At 42.4% G+C, this 19,319-nt stretch overlaps 1 protein-coding gene across 1 annotated transcript in view; it reads left to right on the forward strand.

Moving 5' to 3' along the window:
• Nucleotides 1–12,805: 12,805 nt before the first annotated feature.
• The window catches only part of PRKG2 (protein kinase cGMP-dependent 2), a gene marked incomplete at its 5' end in the record, with an annotated part of 139,833 nt that continues 133,319 nt past the window's right edge, over nt 12,806–19,319 (forward strand). The window contains one exon of the mRNA XM_082269973.1: nt 12,806–13,341. Within this exon, the coding sequence (XP_082126099.1) occupies nt 12,806–13,341 (536 nt within the window). The remainder of the gene's footprint in view (nt 13,342–19,319) is intronic.

Raw genomic sequence — 19,319 nt, forward strand, 5'->3', positions numbered from 1 at the left:
AAGACAATATGATTTACATCATGAGACTTCTTTAAAAAACTACCCTTCACATGGGAAAAAGAGTCCAATAAGTCTCCACCCCTACCTGTAAATGCATTAGTTGCTCACTCCCAGCATTCCATGAATGAAAAACAAAGGTTTTTGCTTTCTAGCAGCAAGTCAGTATGTGGGGGTTGCTAACTACTTTTTTAGCCAGGCTTCTGAGGGGAATGTCTATAGGTAAAACAATGAAAGAAATGATTATTTTACAAAGTTGCACAGATATTTAATTTGATAGAATGGGCTTTGCAGACAGTTCGTGTTTATCACAGTGAACCTTGCATTACAATTGGTATATATAAGATAAACAGTCCGTCATTCCAGGCAGCGCTTCACTATTTAAATTACATGTAGACAAGTCCACCTCTGTGTAAGTGCGTAATCAAAGGAGTGTCTTTAGTATACAGAGTTAAGTGCCTCCAGATAGTGATCCCAACATCCACTCATAAAATCTTCACTCTGGTGTAAATGGTGACCACCACTCCCCTCGATACACCACACTCACCAAATAAAGATGCAGTCAAAGTAGTGTCTTTAGTATACAGAATTACGTGCCTCCAGATAGTGATCCCAACATCCACTCATAAAATCTTCACTCTGGTGTAAATGGTGACCACCACTCCCCTCGATACACCACACTCCCCAAATAAAAATGCAGTCAAAGGAGTGTCTTTAATATACAGAGTTACATGCCTCCAGATAGTGATCCCAACATCCACTCATAAAATCTTCACTCTGGTGCAAATGGTGACCACCACTCCCCTCGATACACCACACTCACCAAATAAAGATGCAGTCAAAGGAGTGTCTTTAGTATACAGAGTTACATGCCTCCAGATAGTGATTCCAACATCCACTCATAAAATCTTCACTCTGGTGTAAATGGTGACCACCATTCCCCTCGATACACCACACTCACCAAATAAAGATGCAGTCAAAGTAGTGTCTTTAGTATACAGAGTTACGTGCCTCCAGATATTGATCCCAACATCCACTCATAAAATCTTCACTCTGGTGCAAATGGTGACCACCACTCCCCTCGATACACCACACTCACCAAATAAAGATGCAGTCAAAGTAGTGTCTTTAGTATACAGAGTTACGTGCCTCCAGATATTGATCCCAACATCCACTCATAAAATCTTCACTCTGGTGCAAATGGTGACCACCACTCCCCTCGATACACCACACTCACCAAATAAAGATGCAGTCAAAGGAGTGTCTTTAGTATACACTCACCAAATAAAGATGCATCTCATTTTACTGATTGGCATATCTCACTTTATTTTTACTAGTTTTGTGGAAAAATAATCCTGGTCAAGATAGCCACTTCCAGTTAGGTAACTTAACTTAGGTAATTGCTCAGCACTTTCTTCACAACGTATATTTTCCCCGGTGTCGATGTGACCGTAGATGAAGATAGATGGAAAGCTTAGATGAGGACGCTCTCCGAATATCGCCAGCAGTGTTGATAACTGGGGTTCCCAACAGAGTATGTGTTTCTCCAGTTACTTCAGGTTTATCTCTGGAAATGGAAATTGTTCTATTGAGGTCATGTTTCACTTCTACATATTCTCGCACCAGCTACAAGAACCGCTCTGTACACAGCTAGGTGGACATCTGTCACAGTCCCACCACCACCACAACTCTGACCACCTTGCTATGGTAGCTGCTAATTCCTTTTATTTTAAGTTTTTTTATATAATCTTTTATATATTGTGAGCCTCTAAGTGTGGAGTGTTTTGGACCTGTAACTGTCATTACAGGCAAGGTTCTCTTATTATCTTTAGGTGAATCGGAGCAGTGTCAATAGGTGGAGCGTTTTTGATGCAGGGTCTACTCTAAGTTCACTTGCACTAGCACATTAAAAACAATTTGTGTATTGGTTTGAACCATGTAAAAAAATACAGTATGTCTAGCCACAGGTTTCGCTGGAAAGAAAAGGGAAATTTTCAACTGCTACACAGAAAGAAAGAAAATGTTTTTCTTTCTTAAGTTAGTGAAAGGCTAGCACTCCATGCAGAGGCATACCTAAAACCTTCAGGGCCCCGGGTCAAGAAACCATGAAGGGCCCCCCGAACCCCTGGCCGGGGCCCTTCCCTTCAAGCCTGGGGCTCTTCCCACTGATCCTGGGGCCCTTTACTCTCATTGTGGGGCCCTTTATTACGGTCCTGCAGTGGGACCTTTTCACAAGTTCTGTAGTGGGCCCCCTTCCTGCCATGTTGGGGCCCCCTCATGGTGGTGGAATTCCAGGGCCTGGTTGCAAGTGTGACCTTTGCGATCCTGGGAAATCACCCACTGGTGTCAGTAGTTTTTATTTTTTGGTATTTTAATTGTATTATTTGTTATAAATTTATTTAATTTTTTTTACAATGTCACTGACTATGACTTTGTCCATTCAGAAAAGAAAGGAGCTGGTAAATTACATATTTACCGACCCCTTCCTGGTTCTGTATTGTGACACATCCCTTGCAGCAGCCGGCAGGAGAGGGAAGGGAGCACGGGGGGGGGGGGCAGCACAGTGAAGGGGGGACCAAGGGAGCACACTGGAGGCCCAGAGACAGCAGAACAAAAGTGAACTGGATAGGAGGAGTGGCAGGGGCAGCATACAGAGGAACCAATCTCCTCCATTTCCTCCTGCAGCTACAGGAGGAAAAAGAAGGACAGTGATTTCTCTACATGCTGCCTCCGTCGCCCCTCCTATCCATGTATACAGGGGAGCCTCAACCCCGGCAACCCTTGTATTTACCCCCCTGACTCCATGTGACGAATTTGGTATCAGACCCTGGCCACCTTAACCAACTTGTGACTAATTTCTGGTCAAACTCACACCGTACTGTCACTGATACTCTCAGCCTCGACCTGCACAAAAATTGTCTAGATTGCGCAACCAAAATCTAAGTGTCAGCAGACTGGCAGTGATTGACACTGGGCTTGGTAAACTATGCAGTTAACTTGCTAAGACCCAAATCATCAGTCACTAAATATTTTATAGTAAATATCAGACGTTCATAATAGGGATAGACCGATATGTTTTTTTCAGGGCCAATACTGATACCGATATTTTGGTCACTGAGGCCTGTATCTGTATCGGCCGATATTGGCCGATATTTTGTACATTTAAAGTTTTGAAAAATAAAGACAAATTTTGACACAAATCTGGTACTGAACATGTTAATGTTTGTTTATTAACATTTTTAACATTAACCTCCCTTGTTTCTGTTTTTTTCATATATTGCTGCCACTTCATTAACACGCTCAAATAGAGGTGAAGTTCATCCTCCAGCCTTATTTTTGCAGATTCAGAAGAATCCTCCGCATGAGGCCCCAATAAAACACTGAACATGCCATCAATTTGACCACGAAGAAGATTCTGTTCTGTTTTTTGTCATCTTTTTGGACATTTTTGCCCTGGCCAATACATCATCAGAAGAGAAAGCATGGTTCTTGTATCGAGGATCCAAAAGACTTGCCAGCACAAAATTTTTAATCTCTTCATGCTTCTCAAAACACATATCAATGAAAGCTCTCTGGCTTGACAGACCATCATTTAGAAGTTGGAGGGTGTTGTGTGACATGCAATTGAGGTCTGACACATCAGCAAGCCTCATTCCTTTCCGCATGTTTGCTCCGCTGTCTCAAAGGAGCACAAGCATCACTTGGTCTTTGTTGATTCCCCAGTCTTCAAGCATGCCTGGAAACATTTCTCTACTGTAACCAGTGTGGGATCTTTGCATCACTTTTGTATTCAACACCAATTGCCTTTTTGTCCATCCTCTGTCAATGAAGTGGCATGTAAGATTCATTAGTGACTCTGTTTGTCCTGACCAGCAGTCAGCCGGGAATGAGAGTGAGTTGCCAGCATTCTCTGGTTGCAGCATAGCCTTTACTTTCTCAACGACCTTTTGGTGAATCTTTCCGAGCATTTCGGTTCGATAATACTTCTCACTCTTCAGTGTTTACCTTGGCTCAACTATGGACATCAACCGCTTAAATTCAGAGTCAGACACCATTGTAAATGGCTGGTTATCAGTGACCATCATCTCTGTGATTACTCTGTCCAGCAGTTGGGATCTTCCATCTGAATTTATCCACCTGTTTTTGTTCTGAAACATATCTCTTATTGTTGCCTGGGATAGTGGAGGAGGTATTTCGCATTGTGATTGTGATTTATTTTGTTTCTGTGCTGCATGATATAATTCAACATGATGAACTCTTAGATGGGCCCAAATATTTGACGTATTTTTTTTTTTTTTTGCAGTTACTGATCCCATGCTTACATTGTTTTTGCATGTGTTGCACAGTGCTGCTTTTCCTGGAGATGGTTGAGACGAGAAATGGTCCCAGATTACACTTTTACTTTTTCTGTCTGCATCCATCTCCATTGCAATTTGAAAGAGAGACAATATAAGGTTAAAAAATTGCTGGCTGGCTGCTGGCACCCTGCTGTGGGTGGCTGGCTTGCTGGCACCCTGTTGTGGGTGGCTGGCTTGCTGGCACCCTGTTGTGGGGTGGGTGGGTGGCTGGCTGGCACCCTGCTGTGGCTGCTAGCTGACTGGCACCCTGCAACGGCTGCTGGCTGGCTGGCACCCTGCTGTGGGTGGCTGGCTTGGTGTAACCCTGTTGTGGGTGGCTGGCTTGCTGGAACCCTGTTGAGGGGTGGGTGGCTGGCTTGCACCCTGCTGTGGCTGCTGGCTTGGTGTCACCCTTGTGGGTGGCTGGCTTGGTGTCACCCTGTTGTGGATGGCTGGCTTGCTGGAAACCTGTAATGGGGTGGGTGGGTGGCTGGCTTGCTGGAATCCTGTTGTGGGGTGGGTGGGTGTCTGGCTTTGTGTCACCCTGTTGTGGGTGTCTGGCTTGGTGTCACCCTGTTGTAGGTGGCTGGCTTGGTATCACCCTGTTGTGGGTGGCTGGCTTGGTGTCACACTGTTGTGGGGTGGCTGGCCTGCTGGAACCCTGTTGTGTGGTGGGTGGCTGGCTTGGTGTCACCCTGTTGTGGGTGGCTGGCTTGGTGTCACTCTGTTTTGGGTGGCTGGCTTGCTGGAACCCTGTTGTGGGGTGGGTGGCTAGCTTGGTGTCATCCTGTTGTGGGTGGCTGGCTTGGTGTCACCCTGTTGTGGGTGGCTGGCTTGCTGGCACCCTGTTGTGGGGTGGATGGCTGGCTGGCACCCTGCTGTGGCTGCTAGCTGGCTGGCACCCTGCGGTGGCTGCTAGCTTGGTGTCATCCTGTTGTGGGTGGCTGGCTTGGTGTCACCCTGTTGTGGGTGGTTGGCTTGCTGGCACCCTGTTGTGGGGCTGTGGCTGGCTGGCACCCTGCTGTGGCTGCTGGCTGTCTGGTACCCTGCTGTGGCTGCTGGCACCCTGTTGTGGGTGGCTGGCTTGGTGTCACCCTGTTGTGGGTGGTTGGCTTGGTGTCACCCTGTTGTGTGTGGCTGGCTTGCTGGCTTGCTGGCACCCTGTTGTGGGGTGGGTGGCTGGCTGGCACCCTGCTGTGGCTGCTAGCTGGCTGGCACCCAGCGGTGGCTGCTAGCTTGGTGTCACCCTGTTGTGGGTGTCTGGCTTGGTGTCACCCTGTTGTGGGGTGGGTGGCTGGCTGGCACTTTGCTGTGGCTGCTGGCTGGCTGGCACCCTGCTGTGGCTGCTGGCTGGCTTGCACCCTGTTTTGGGTGACTGGCTCAGTGTCACTCTGTTGTGGGTAGCTGGCTTGGTGTCACCCTGTTGTGGGTGGCTGGCTTGGTGGCACCCTGTTGTAGGTGGCTGGCTTGCTGGCACACTGTTGTGGGGTGGGTGGCCAGCTGGCTCCCTGCTGTGGCTGCTGGCTGGCTGGCACCCTGCTGTGGCTGCTGGCTGGCTGGCACCCTGTTGTGGGTGGCTTTCTTGGTGTCACCCTTTTGTGGGTGGCTGGATTGGTGTCACCCTATTGTGGGTGGCTGGCTTGGTGTCACCCTGTTGTGTGTGGCTGGCTTGGTGGCACCCTGTTGTAGGTGGCTGGCTTACTGGCACCCTGTTGTGGGGTGGGTGGCTGGCTGGCACCCTGCTGTTGCTGCTAGCTGTCTGGCACTCTGCTGTGGCTGCTGGCTGGCTAGTACCCTGTTGTGGGTGGCTGGCTTGGTGTCACCCTGTTGTGGGTGGCTGGCTTGCTGGCACCCTGTTGTGGGGTGGGTGGGTGTCTGGCTGCTGGCACCCTGTTGTGGGTTAGTGGCTGGCGGCTGGCACCCCGCTGTGGCTGGCACCCTGTGGTGCCGGTCTGTGGCGATGCAGAATTGTGGATGCACAGCACAGTGAGTGCAGTACTGTGACTGCATGCTATCCGAGGCGAGGGAGACAGCCTAAGAAGGCAGAACGTGTGTAGTTATAGATCCAGCACATGGAGACACGTCAAGCAACACACGCAATGATGTCACGTGTGCGCCATGCACAATAGTCATCCGCTGACATCCGCAATCCCCATAGACATACATTATGTCCGTATATCATCCGCAAACGGATGGGATGATATGCGGACATACGGAGCGAATGACACAAGTGTCATCCGTGTCCGTCAAAAAAAAAAAAGTGCCGCAGCGGAAGAAGAAATCGAAGCGGCCGTTTGAAAGAGCCCTTACTTTGTTTACTGTATAACGAAGAGTGAAAGTGCAAGAACATTTTGGGTTGTCACCAGAACAGAAATAGAGGGGGCATTTTCCAATAGAGACACTTGTTCTGGTGACCCTGGTGACAATTCCTTTACTTTGGAGGGATTTCCTCTCACTTCCTTTTGAGACCACGGGGCAGGATGTGAAGGGAAATCTCCCCAACGGGACACAGATGACAATAAAAAAAAACTGACAGTGGTTATTCATACCCTCCCTTACTCTACCCAAAATAAAAAAAAGTTGGGCCTTTAGTTTTACTTTAACATTAATATTATTTATTATTATACAGGATTTACATAGCGCCAACAGTTTGAGCAGCAATTTACAATGTAGAGGGGGGACAACACAATTACAATACAGTTCAATTCAAAAGGGACAGGAGGGACCTGCTCGTTGAGCTTACAATCTAAAGGGAGGGGGAAGTGGTACAAAAGTTATAACTGCGGGGGTTATCTGATGGAGGTGGCTTGGGTACAGTTCTTAGGTGGAGGTGGGGTAGGCTTCCCTGAATACGTTTTTTCAGGGATCGCCTGAAGGTGGGCAGGATAAGGGGCTGACCGGACAGGCTCTGGAGAAGTCCTGGAGGCAAGCATGGGAGGAGGTAACAAGGGAGCTAGAGAACATTAGATTACTGCACAGATCTGGGAAAAAAGATTTAAAATATAACTAAAAACATAACTTTTTTTTCAGTTTTGCACAGAATAGAGCTAGATTAGAACACCTGTCTTTTTTTTTTTTTTTTGGTGTCTGTGCCCCCAGTAAGGAGATTCAGCCTTTCTATTTGTCCTATTTGCCATTATCATTGAAAGTGAAAGTAAAAGAAAACCCAAAATTTTGGATTGTTCCCCGAAAAGTAATAGAGGGGAAATGTTCCAACGGGGACACCAGTTTTGGTGACCTGGGTGTCCCCCAAGGAATGCCCTTAATTTGCAGGGATTTCCTCTCACTTCCTGTTTAGCTATGGGGCAGGAAGTGAAGGGAAATCTCTGCAATGGGACACGAATGGCAAAAATAGATCTGAGAGGGGTTATAACTCTCCCTTGCTCTATCCAAAATGAAAAAAAAAATTGCCTATAGTTCTACTTTAAGTAAGCATACACTTGCCTCCTGTCTTCACAGAATATTTATTTTGTAGTTTAAATAAAATAAAAAATAAAATAAGATTAAAATTAAATTAAATAGCAAACACGTTTACCCAAAACATGATTGGATAGTTAAGGCGCACACATATTTGCTGTGACAGAAAAAATTAATAATGTGTCTATAATAAACTGCAAATACTATGTTTGTCCTTTTTCTCCAAAAAAAAACCATAAATACAGATGTGCTCTACAAGCTTAATAATTTTTACCGCCTTCACAGTGATAATAATAAAAAAATATATATGATTAGCTATTTTAATACCTACAAATATGTAATTGCCATAGAATAAGGTTACTGATTTTTTTTCAAAGGCTAACATTAATATTGCTAAGTAGCAATAAACAGATGTAAATTGCTACGTGTGTTCAAACTAAAGGGCTTTTGGCAATGCCAGCTAGAGTCATGCTTGCTCCTAGTGACATGTGTAATATAATCCAGCAGCAAGACAAGGCTTCTCTGCTTGCATCAATCCCACCAAATGTCTCATACACTTTCTCCCATGGGTGACAGTAATGTCCTGCCTCGCCCAGGGCTGCCACCTCCCAGGCACAGGCTCCACTGGGGGAGGGAGATGTCAGAGCAGACAGTGATCTCTATCACTTACAGTGCACCATGTGTTACCTAGTATAGAGTCACTGCTTTCTTATCTGTCATTTACCCAGAGAAATGACACTGGGAGCCTATGTCTGATGTCCACAGAGTCTGGGAGCCAAGCATCACAATCCTGAGAGGTAAGTGTGGCGAGATTCTGATCATGAATAAGGTGAATTAGATTTAAAGTGAATTTAAAGGGATACTTTATTTATCTAAATCGGAATCATTTAATGATATGCTTTGCATATAGTACCTATGGTGCTGACAATCTTAATTAATATTGTGATTTCTCTAGCTTCAGAAAAATATTTTGCGGAGATGTAAAAAAAAAAACAATGGCAATTAATAATTAATAATTGTAGTACAGTGGTATAGATAGAAGTGGAACTTTGTAAACACATGATAACATCCTTTCATAGACATGCAGCTTATGTGTGAAAGCCCATATTTGGATTGCACTCTGCTAGCCTGTGGTATAATACTTTGAACTAACCACACAAATTTACTGTTTATCAAATTTTCCTTAATTTGATGAAATGCTCATAGGCTGACTGGGTATGAGATTAGTAAAATTGATGGAAGCCGTACAATTGTTCAAGGAATGTATTCATTTTATTAGGGATTTTTCTTTTTTTTAGAATTGTATTATTATTTTTTATGATAAAAATTGTAATATTATTTGATGTTATTCTACAGCTGTTTGCAAAAAAAGATTGAAGCATTGATATTTTTTCTGAAAAAATATTGTAAAATTTTTAAATTTCACATTTGCCTAAATAATCTGATATTAGTAACAGAAAAAAATGTATGTCATATGTTGACGCCGAGAGTAAATATCTTGAGATCTCGTAGACAGCAAACAATTACGTTGTGTGTGGTCAGTTTTAATAACTCCAGGTTTCATTTCTCTTTAGTTCGTTTGGGCCAAGCTATTTAAAGTGAAATGAAACCTGGAGTTATGCTTTAATGTAGCCATACTTCAGTAGGATAGTACAAAAATATAAAAATATCAAGTAAAGCTATTCAAATGTATGTTTACTGCACTTTGGTTTCCAACTGGTTTTGCATGTCGACTTCTTCAGGGAAACGCAGAAATTATTCTAACTGGTAAACAGATAAGAATGTAATAAGTACTATGAAACATCTTTATATACATAGATGTAATTAATTTTACAACATTCTCCATCAAAACGGTGGAACTGTTTCGCATACTCAGTTGATGCCTTTGGCCTTAAGGAGTATACTGACATTCGCTGCCCAATAGTTATCCTATGATCCATGCCACAGGTATGAAAACCCTTATTATTCTCTGCATGTCTGATTGAACAAAACTTGCTGCATTGAGATATAATTTTTTTGATGGAGAATGTTGTTAAATTACATCTATGTATATAAAGATGCTTCATAGTACTTATCACATTCTTATCTGTTTACCAGTTAGAATAATTTCTGTGTTTCCCTGAAGAAGCCGACATGGCGAAACCTGTAGGAAACCAAAGTGCAGTAAACATACACTGAATAATTGCTTTTACTTGATGTTTTTACATTTTTGTAATAAATAAACGTTTATATTTTTTGTATATATTAGTACTGCCCTTGTTTTTTTCCCTTTTTCTCGTTATTATGTTTGAGCACCCTAAAAGTTTGACAGCCCATACACCCTAACATTTCTTTGATCAATGCGGATGTTGGTTCTCTGATTATTTGCAATTGGTCTCATCCACGAAAACCCATTGAATCCAGCAGGATAGTACGATATATTCACTTTTAACTGATTTATCCTAATGTGCATAGGGTAATTTAAAATTTGAATGCAAGCATTGGAAGAGGCTTCTTTAAAGCAGCAGGGAAGCTTGGACATGTAGGGGTCTTGGGTTTAACCACCTCCTGGGACACAATATCCTAGTACCTTCTATATTTTTTCTTTTTTGCCTAAATTTATTCACAGCTGAAAATAATATATCAATAGGTTAAAGGATTTTATACTAATCTTACCCTATTCTGAATTTTCTTCTCTGCAAAGGCCAATTTCAACCTTAAGTAAAGAACAAAATTCAGCTCCTGAAAAAAATTATTGTCAGAACATTTACAGATATCAGATATTCTTGCAGTGCCTACACTTAAAGTGACCCTCTTATGAGAGCAGTTCAGGGGCTGGTACTGCTGGCCTCCTTCAGAAAATGCAAATAGTTTCACTGTATTTGACTTAAACGATGTATCATCTCAGCTGGACACAGGTAGCAAAAAAACGGATAGAGTAGATAAGGGTTAAAATCTAAAACCTAAAGGTTTGGCTTTTCATCACTTTAAATTCTTTAAGCCAAATTCACAGAACAAGCAGATTCTAAATGAGTTTCAGAAAAGTGTTAGATTTTCTCATATTTATACTTGTTCTGTCTCAGACAGGACTGCAGCTAAAGCCTCAGCATGACAGTCAGAAAATTAGCATTCTCAGAAAGACATGTTAGAGATGGCACAATCTATTATTTTGTATTGACAGATTTCTTTTAAGAGACATATTCAACATTAAAGATGTTTGTTTTTCAAAGGGGCTGCTTTTAGATATTGCCCCCATAGGTTTACATACATTGCTTTAGTTATATCTGAGTTGACTGCTGATGTCACCCATGGTCTCTGAGATGAAGATGCGTAGACATCCTTTGTGTTTGGCTGGATGCTATAAGCATACAGAAAAGAGCCCATCACTCTGTCATCATCTTGGAGGCTGACAAGCTTGACTACCTTACTTTATTTCAAGTACTTATATAGCGCCGTCAATTTACGCAGCGCTTTACATATACATTACACATTCACATCAGTCCCTGCCCTCAAGAAGCTTACAATCTAAGGTCCCTAAATCACATTATTACATACACATAGTAAGGCCAATTTATACAGGATCCAATTAACCTACCAGCATGTCTTTGGAGTGTGGGAGGAAACTGGAGAACCCAGAGGAAACCCACGCAGGCCCAGGCAGAACATGCAAACTCCAGGCCGGTAGTGTCGTGGTTGGGATTCGAAGCAGCAACCCTTTTACTGCTAGGCGAAAGTGCTAACCACTACACCACTGTGCCGCCCATAACTTTAAAAAACATTCAACAATGAATAGATATGGAATTTAAAACTGAACTCAAGGAATTCATTGTATTGCATACTTTCATTGGTTAAGCTTGACACATTGTAACAATGGCAAGATGTAATATACATTATTTATATCTGATGGACACTAAGGCTCCGTTCACATCTAGGCGTTTTGGGGCGTTTTTGGGGCATTTTTCTGCTCTAGGATCAGCTCTCAAAACGCCCAACAAGACAAATCCTATTCATTTCAATGGCCCCTGTTCACATCTGAGCGTTTGACGCTGTATACAAAACGCCCAACGCTCAAAAAAGTACATGAGCTTCTTTTTGGGCAGATTACAGGCGTTTTCCATTGATCTCTATTCAATCTAAAAACGCCTGCACAAAAATCGCGGTAAAAATCGCGGTAAAATCGCGGTAAAAAACGCCGCAAAAATCGCGGTAAAATCACGGTAAAAAACGCGCGAAAAACGCTACGCTCAGGTGTGAATGTAGCCTTAAAGAAGCTGGAAATCCCTGTAGTAGTCAGTGATACTACAGCTAAAGGTTTCTTATGTAAATATCTCATAGGTCCTGCTCTGGTTCTATGCGAGCAGCTGCCCCTCTGCATACTGGCCACAGGGGGTCGCTTGCTTCATAAAATGCCTATTTTTTTTCAATGAATATAGGACATTCTCTGATTGGATAAGATGAAGAGGAGGGGTGGTGACAAAATGATCTCCATCTTGTCCAATCAGAGAATGCCTTGCATTTACTAAAAAAGTACTAGGCATTCTTTGAATGGTGGTACACTGTAAGTATGTATGTGCAATACCTCTCCGATCCCTGTGGAGACTGGAAATTACTAGTAGGCACTGCTACTACAGTGATTGCTGCAAGCTACCAGGTCCTGTGATGAGCGACTGCCCTGCTGCACAGTATGCACAAAAGGTCATTAGCTTGGCTAGGGCACCATTCAAAGAACACTTTGCATTTTTTCAATGAATGCAAAGCATTCATTGAATGGATGTGGTTCTCCACTTAATCCAATCAAAGAATGCTTTTTATTCATGGAATCCGTAATGCTTTTCACATAAACTACCACATAAATCTGATGTAATATTAAAAATATAGAAAACTTAAAGGGTTCAGAAATCATGCTTGGTGCAGGATTGCATTATTTAATCATTATGCCTCGATTTTAACAGATACTTACAGCATAGTGTTTTGGTATACTTCTCTATGGTGATATCTTATTAATCAACCATTTGTTTTCTTCTGGTTTTTGTTTTTTATTGGGTTGTTTGCTTTTTTGTAGTGTATCATAAGACATGGGAAATGGCTCCATGAAACCCAAGCCATTGAGGCAGCCACATGGACAACTACTGAACTTCTCTGTCAGCGCCTGCAGTAGTCTTCACAATACAGATGCCACTGATGGAAAAGTTTGGGAACTTGAGAGAGAGCTCAGGCTGAAGGATGAGGAACTTCTGAAAAAAGAACACATATTTCAGGAGTTGCAGGAGCAGTTTACCAAGCAAACCCTAGCAATTGCTGAAATCACAGAAGAACTTCAAAGCAAGTGTGTTCAACTTAACAAACTGCAGGATGTTATTAATATTCATGGGGGGCAGTCTTTAACACCCACTTTAAAAATGTTGCACTCTTCCCCAACTAAACATCGCCAGACATCACCTTCAAGAGCTCTTCAAACTTCACCATTTAAGACTTTGACTGGGTTTTTTAACAACAGCAAAAGAAAAGGAGCCAAGGAGGGGATATCTGCTGAACCAACTACCAGGGTATATGATCAAAGTAATGCACCAACGTTTTCATTTGAGAAAGCATGTGTTAGGAAAGATTTAAGGTGAGTTCTAATGGTTAATGCAAGGTTGTCTTCCTTAATAATATAAAAGCTATGTATGAGTTTCTTTTTGCCAGCAATGTTTCATTTTGCATTCTGCGTTGATGCTTAATGCAAATTTTATTTTACCATTGGATGATTCTGCCACTACTTTTCCAACATTGTAATATCATCAATTTTTCCTTTCCTGAAATGGGCACACTTTTGCTAGTTTTAAACAAATTGCTTTGTTTTCTTTAAAACCTAGCTCTAGGATATAATCAATCTACCCCCTTCCTCCCACTCCCTTTAACGAACCACTTAAAAAAAAAATGAAAAAAATACCCATTTTAATTACCTAAAACTATGGTTATGTGACAATCCTTCTCTCTTCCTCAATTTATTTCCTTCTTTGGGTGTCCACATTACTGCCTGCTTTCCTATTGGTGGAAGCAACACTTGCAGTGACTGGTTCCTTACTCATGGGCTCCGGAGGCAGGAGAACTCATGGGGTTAAGGAGGAAACCAGTGCCCAAGAACATAACAAGCAGCGAAAAAATTCCTGGTCAACAGGGCAAAAAATTAGCTTAGCTCATAGAGGAAACTGTGGGGAAAAGGTTGGGCTTAAGGTGCCATACCGCCTGTTTTCTATAAACTATACAATATTATGAAAATGCCTCATTACCTCCTCCCCCCCCACCTCCCATCTCCCCCAAAACCACTGGATCTTTGATGTAAAATGACATTTACGTATATGTAAATACATATATATATATATTACCGGTTTTCATTCCCTGCCCTGCCCCTCACTGGGAAGGTTCAGATGCTTAAAGCAGTCCCTTGGTACATCTCTTTAATCTTGTGAGATTTTTCTCTGCCCCAAAATGTTGTGAGGTTTAGTTTGAGAATAGATGAAATGTCATGACATGCTTTCCAACCAGTAGTGATGGACCAAACAGCCCCATAGAAAAAGTTTGGATGCGTACCCTATTAAAGTGTCCCCTAAGACCCTAACTCAAAAATGAAAAGTGCCAATTTTGTAGGCTTATATGCAAGTTATTGGCCAAAAAAGGGTTTGGGTGCCTGGGTACTGTCCTGGGGCACACGTATCAGTGCTTATTTTTTTTTTTTTAAATATCATTTTTAACCACTTCTGGACCGGAAGGATTTGCCCCCTTAATGACCAGGCCATTTTTTGCGATTCGGCACTGTGTTATTTTAACAAACAATTGCATGGTCGTGCGACGCTGTACCCAAATAAAATTGATGTCCTTTTTTCCCAGAAATAGAGCTTTCTTTTGGTGGTATTTGATCACCTCTGCAAAATTTTTTTTTTCATGCTATAAACAAAAAAAGAGCGACAATTCTAAAAAAAAAAAAAAAAAACTACTGTATTTTCTGGCGTATAAGACTACTTTTGAACCTCAAAAAAATCCCCCAAAAATGGGGGGTCGTCTTATACGCCGAGTATAATATCTCCAAGGTAACCTAAGTGTAAGTATTACCGGTAGATGAAAATTAGGGGGGGTCACCTTATACGCCCAGTCGTCTTATACGCCGGAAAATACGGTATATTTTTTACTTTTTGCCTGTATAACATTCCCAAAAAAATAAAAATCTAAATTTTTTAACACTTTAGGCCAATTTGTTTTCTGCTACATATTTTTGGTAAAAAAAAATGCAATAAGCGTATTTTTATTGGTTTGCGCCAAAGTTATCGCGTCTACTAACTGCGAGAAAGGTTTAGGTCATTTTTATTGTTTTTTTTTTTACTTGTAAAAGTGGCGATCTGAAATTTTTAGGGGGACTGCGACATTGGGGCGGGCAGATCGGACCCCTAACTGACATTTTTTACACTTTTGAGGGGACCAATGACATTACTACAGTAATCAGTGCTAAAAATTTGCACTTACTGTAATAATGACAGGGCAGGGAAGGGAAGGGGTTAACACTATGGGTGATCAAGGGGTTAAATGTGAGCCTAGGGGAGTGATTCTAACTGTATGGGGGCGGGGGTTTGTGAAATTATCATAGACACCTGTGATCCTATATATGTGATCATTCCAGAGAGAAGAACGGTCAGCTGTATTTACAACAGCAGACCATCATTCTCTCTCCACGGGGAGAAATCGCGGGTGCCCGGCAGCAATCGTGGCCCCAGGCCCCTTGCATCGGCATCCCTTCTGCCTAATGGGGGCGTGCACACACGTGCCCACAGGATCGCTCCCACAAACTGCCGTACAGGTGTGTTTACAACAGCTGACCGTTCTTCTCTCTCAGTGGGGAGCAATCGCGGGTGGCAGGTGGCAATCGGAGCCACCTGCCCCATGCATCAGAGTGCCCGCTGCCGAGTGGGGGCGGGAGCGCGGCGGCGCGCACTCGCCCCTTAGCTGCAGGCGCGTGACCGATGTATACCTACGGCGGTTCGCGCAGGAGGGCGAGTATTTCTGCGGCGGGCGGTCCGAAAGCAGTTAAAGGAGCATTGATTTTAATGTGGATGTGGTGTATCTGGACTTTGCAAAGGCCTTTGACACCGTTCCCCACAAACGCTTACTGTACAAACTAAGGAAGGTAGGTATGGACCATAAGGTGAGTACCTGGATAGAGAACTGGCTCCAGGGGAGAGTCCAGAGGGTGGTGATTAATGGGGAGTACTCGGATTGGGCGAGGGTGGAAAGTGGGGGTCCCCCAGGGTTCTGTCCTGGGGCCAATCCTGTTTAATTTATTCATAAATGATCTAGAGGAGGTGATATCGAGTACAATCTCAGTATTTGCGGACGATACTAAACTAAGCATGCCAATATCTTCTATACAGGATGTGGAAACCTTACAAGCGGACCTAAACAAAATAACGGGGTGGGCAACTACATGGCAGATGAGGTTTAATGTTGATAAATGTAAAGTAATGTACTTGGGGGCCAGAAACCAGAAAGCAAGCTACTCACTAGGGGGGGAACCTCTGGGGGAGTCTAGGATGGAAAAAGACTTGGGGGTACTGGTAGACAACAGGCTTGGCAGTGGCATGCAATGCCAAGCCGCCGCAAGCAAAGCCAACAGAATACTGGGATGTATAAAAAAGGGGATTCACTCCAGAAATAAAGAGATTATTCTCCCGCTCTACAAGACTCTGGTCCGGCCACATCTGGAGTATGCTGTCCAGTTCTGGGCACCGGTCCTCAGGAAGGATGTGCTGGAATTGGAAAGAGTCCAGAGAAGGGCAACAAAAATAATTAGGGGAATGGAGGACATCAGCTATGAGGAAAGACTACAAGCACTGAACCTATTCTCTCTAGAGAAGAGACGTTTGAGGGGGGATATGATATCAATGTACAAATACTGTACTGGCGACCCTAGCATAAGGAACAAACTATTTAGAGTAAGGAAATACAACAAGACACGTGGCCACTCACTAAAACTAGAGGAAAGGCGGTTTAACCTTAAAATGCGTGAGGGGTTCTTCACTGTAAGGGCGGTAAGGATGTGGAATTCTCTTCCACAAGCAGTCGTATCAGCAGGGAGCATTGATAGTTTCAAAAAACTATTAGATGGGCACCTTAAAGACCACAACATACAGGGGTATACAATGTATGGTTAAAAGCAAACACACACACATCATAGGTTGAACTGGATGGACTGATGTCTTTTTTCAACCTCACTAACTATGTAACTATGTAAGGGGTATACAATGTACGGTTAGCAGCAAACACACACACACACACACACATCATAGGTTGAACTGGATGGACTGGTATCTTTTTTCAACCTCATTAACTATGTAACTATGTAACTATGCATAACAACAATAAAAATGAAAAATCCCTTTAAATATAGTGCCTGGGGGATCCCCTTAGTCTGCCTGTAAAGCAGCACATCTCTACCATATATAGAACCTGCTGCAGCAAAACCGACATATATAAAGGAAAAAAAATTACATTTAAAATTATTTTCCCGGCTGCAAGTCATTGTCCACAATACAAAAATTAAAAGAAAACACCAAAATTAAAAAAAATAAATAAAACGGTGTGGGGTTCTATCTAAAATCCATACCAGACTCTTATTTGAGCATGCAGCCTGGAGCATGTTCATGCATAAATCAGCGCAGACAGTCATTAGGCTTTTTTCAGCGATGGGTTAATTCAATCAACTTGATGGTGAACACTATCGAGGTATTTTTGCTGAATTTACACATTATTATGCCTTTACATATTTATTATTTTCAAGTTCAGGAGTACTCCTGACCTATACCATAGGGAACTGCCCATACAGTATAAAACAAAGAATTTCAATTTCAGTGCGGTTTTGGCCTTCTATCTTGGATGCCAATTTCCCATTTTGCAGGAAAATAATTAAAGGGTAATAAAGGCTATGTCCAGGGATTAAAGTGACAGTAACCAATACCCTTATTCTCCAAAACGAATCCATTTACATCCAATACTTAAAAATCCATGTAACCTATTTTTCATGGAATAGTTTCTTACTGTGTTTTTCTGCCTTCTTGTAATATCCTCAGTAAGGTCTTGGATCTCTCTTCCCCCCTCACTTCTGTTTCTTTGGAAGAAGTAGTTGTAGTCTTGTGAATTGCTCTAACCACACTATAAATCCCATAGTCCATAGTACTGAGTCCATTTCAGGAGCAAGCAAGTGATCGTGGCTACGTTCTACGTACAGTAGAGAATGAACATAGCCACCCTTTAACAGGAAGGCAGATAACAGCAGCAAAAAAATGTGAATTTGGAGATTTGGAGGAGGCTGAGAGCAATAGAAGATACTTTTCTGTGCTAAAAAAAACTTACTTGGATAGAATAGTTTTTTTAAACCAGAGTTTTCTGTCCATTATGTCAGTTTGGTTTGAAGCATGGTAGGAACAAAGCGTATGGAGTTTTGCAAAGACTTCCCAGGCTGAGTGCTGTGTTCTTGAGGCTCACCAGGCAATACACAGGAGGTAGTAGCTTGGATGCACATGCGTATCATCTGGTTGTGCAATTATTTGAACTCATCTAGCCATGCTGGTTTTAAATAAAATGTGAAAAAAACACAAAGTTTCCAGTTTAAATGCATAGTCTGCAAATGATATGAGATTTTTACTTTTTTTTTTTTTTACTTTTTCCCTGACAAAACTGCTTTGTTTAGAAATGCTCAATCAGTGGCCTCAACTAGATATCATAGGCCGTCAATACCAATTGTAAATGTTGCCTTGGTTTATTGATGGACAAGCCAGAGAGATCATGATCAGTATTATCCACACTGAAGTTTTACAAATTACTGAACAACAACTGTAAGCTGCCAATATATATTTTCACTGTAAGGACAAAAATCCTTCTTGTCTTTGTCAGTAACAATGGATATGTAGTCCCATCACCTAGTACCTAGTGTTAGTGGCCATCATCCCAATAAGTAGAGACAAGGAGGGTACCCCCAATTGTTTGGGACTGTGAATGCCACTAGACACTGAGAAAAATGCAACTATGTAATAAAATAATCAAAACTTAATTTATACACAAAAGAAAGAATATACCACAGGTTGATAATGCAACCAGTTTACAACTGGATATACATAACAGATTAAAATTACATGCAAAAACAGACCATCCTCAACATGGAAGACTCCCAGGTACAAATGGTGAGGAGAACCTGACAGGGCCCTACGCGTTTTGGGTAAATACCCTTCTTCAGGGGTCAACCAAAGTTCAGAACACGAGATGTGCCTATATGGGTAAAATTTCTTTAGTATTACATAAGAGAAACTGTATGAAACTGTATTGTTGCCTGAATCCGCTCCTGAAACAGAGCCAAAGATGCACAGGACCCTTTTCCAATGCGGACCCTGGACGCCACAGAGATGTGTGAACCAGCTCCATTGAGAGTCGGTTACACCCTCCTGTCATGTAAATTGGATTACCAATCGCATCATTGTGAAACCCGCCTTAAGCAAAGGGAACTTAGTGGCGTATTACAGGCTTCTTACCATGATCTGCATTTTATGAATAGAATTAAAAATTTGG

This window comes from Pelophylax lessonae (assembly GCF_965119305.1).
Source record: "Pelophylax lessonae genome assembly, chromosome: 1".
NCBI lineage: Eukaryota > Metazoa > Chordata > Amphibia > Anura > Ranidae > Pelophylax > Pelophylax lessonae.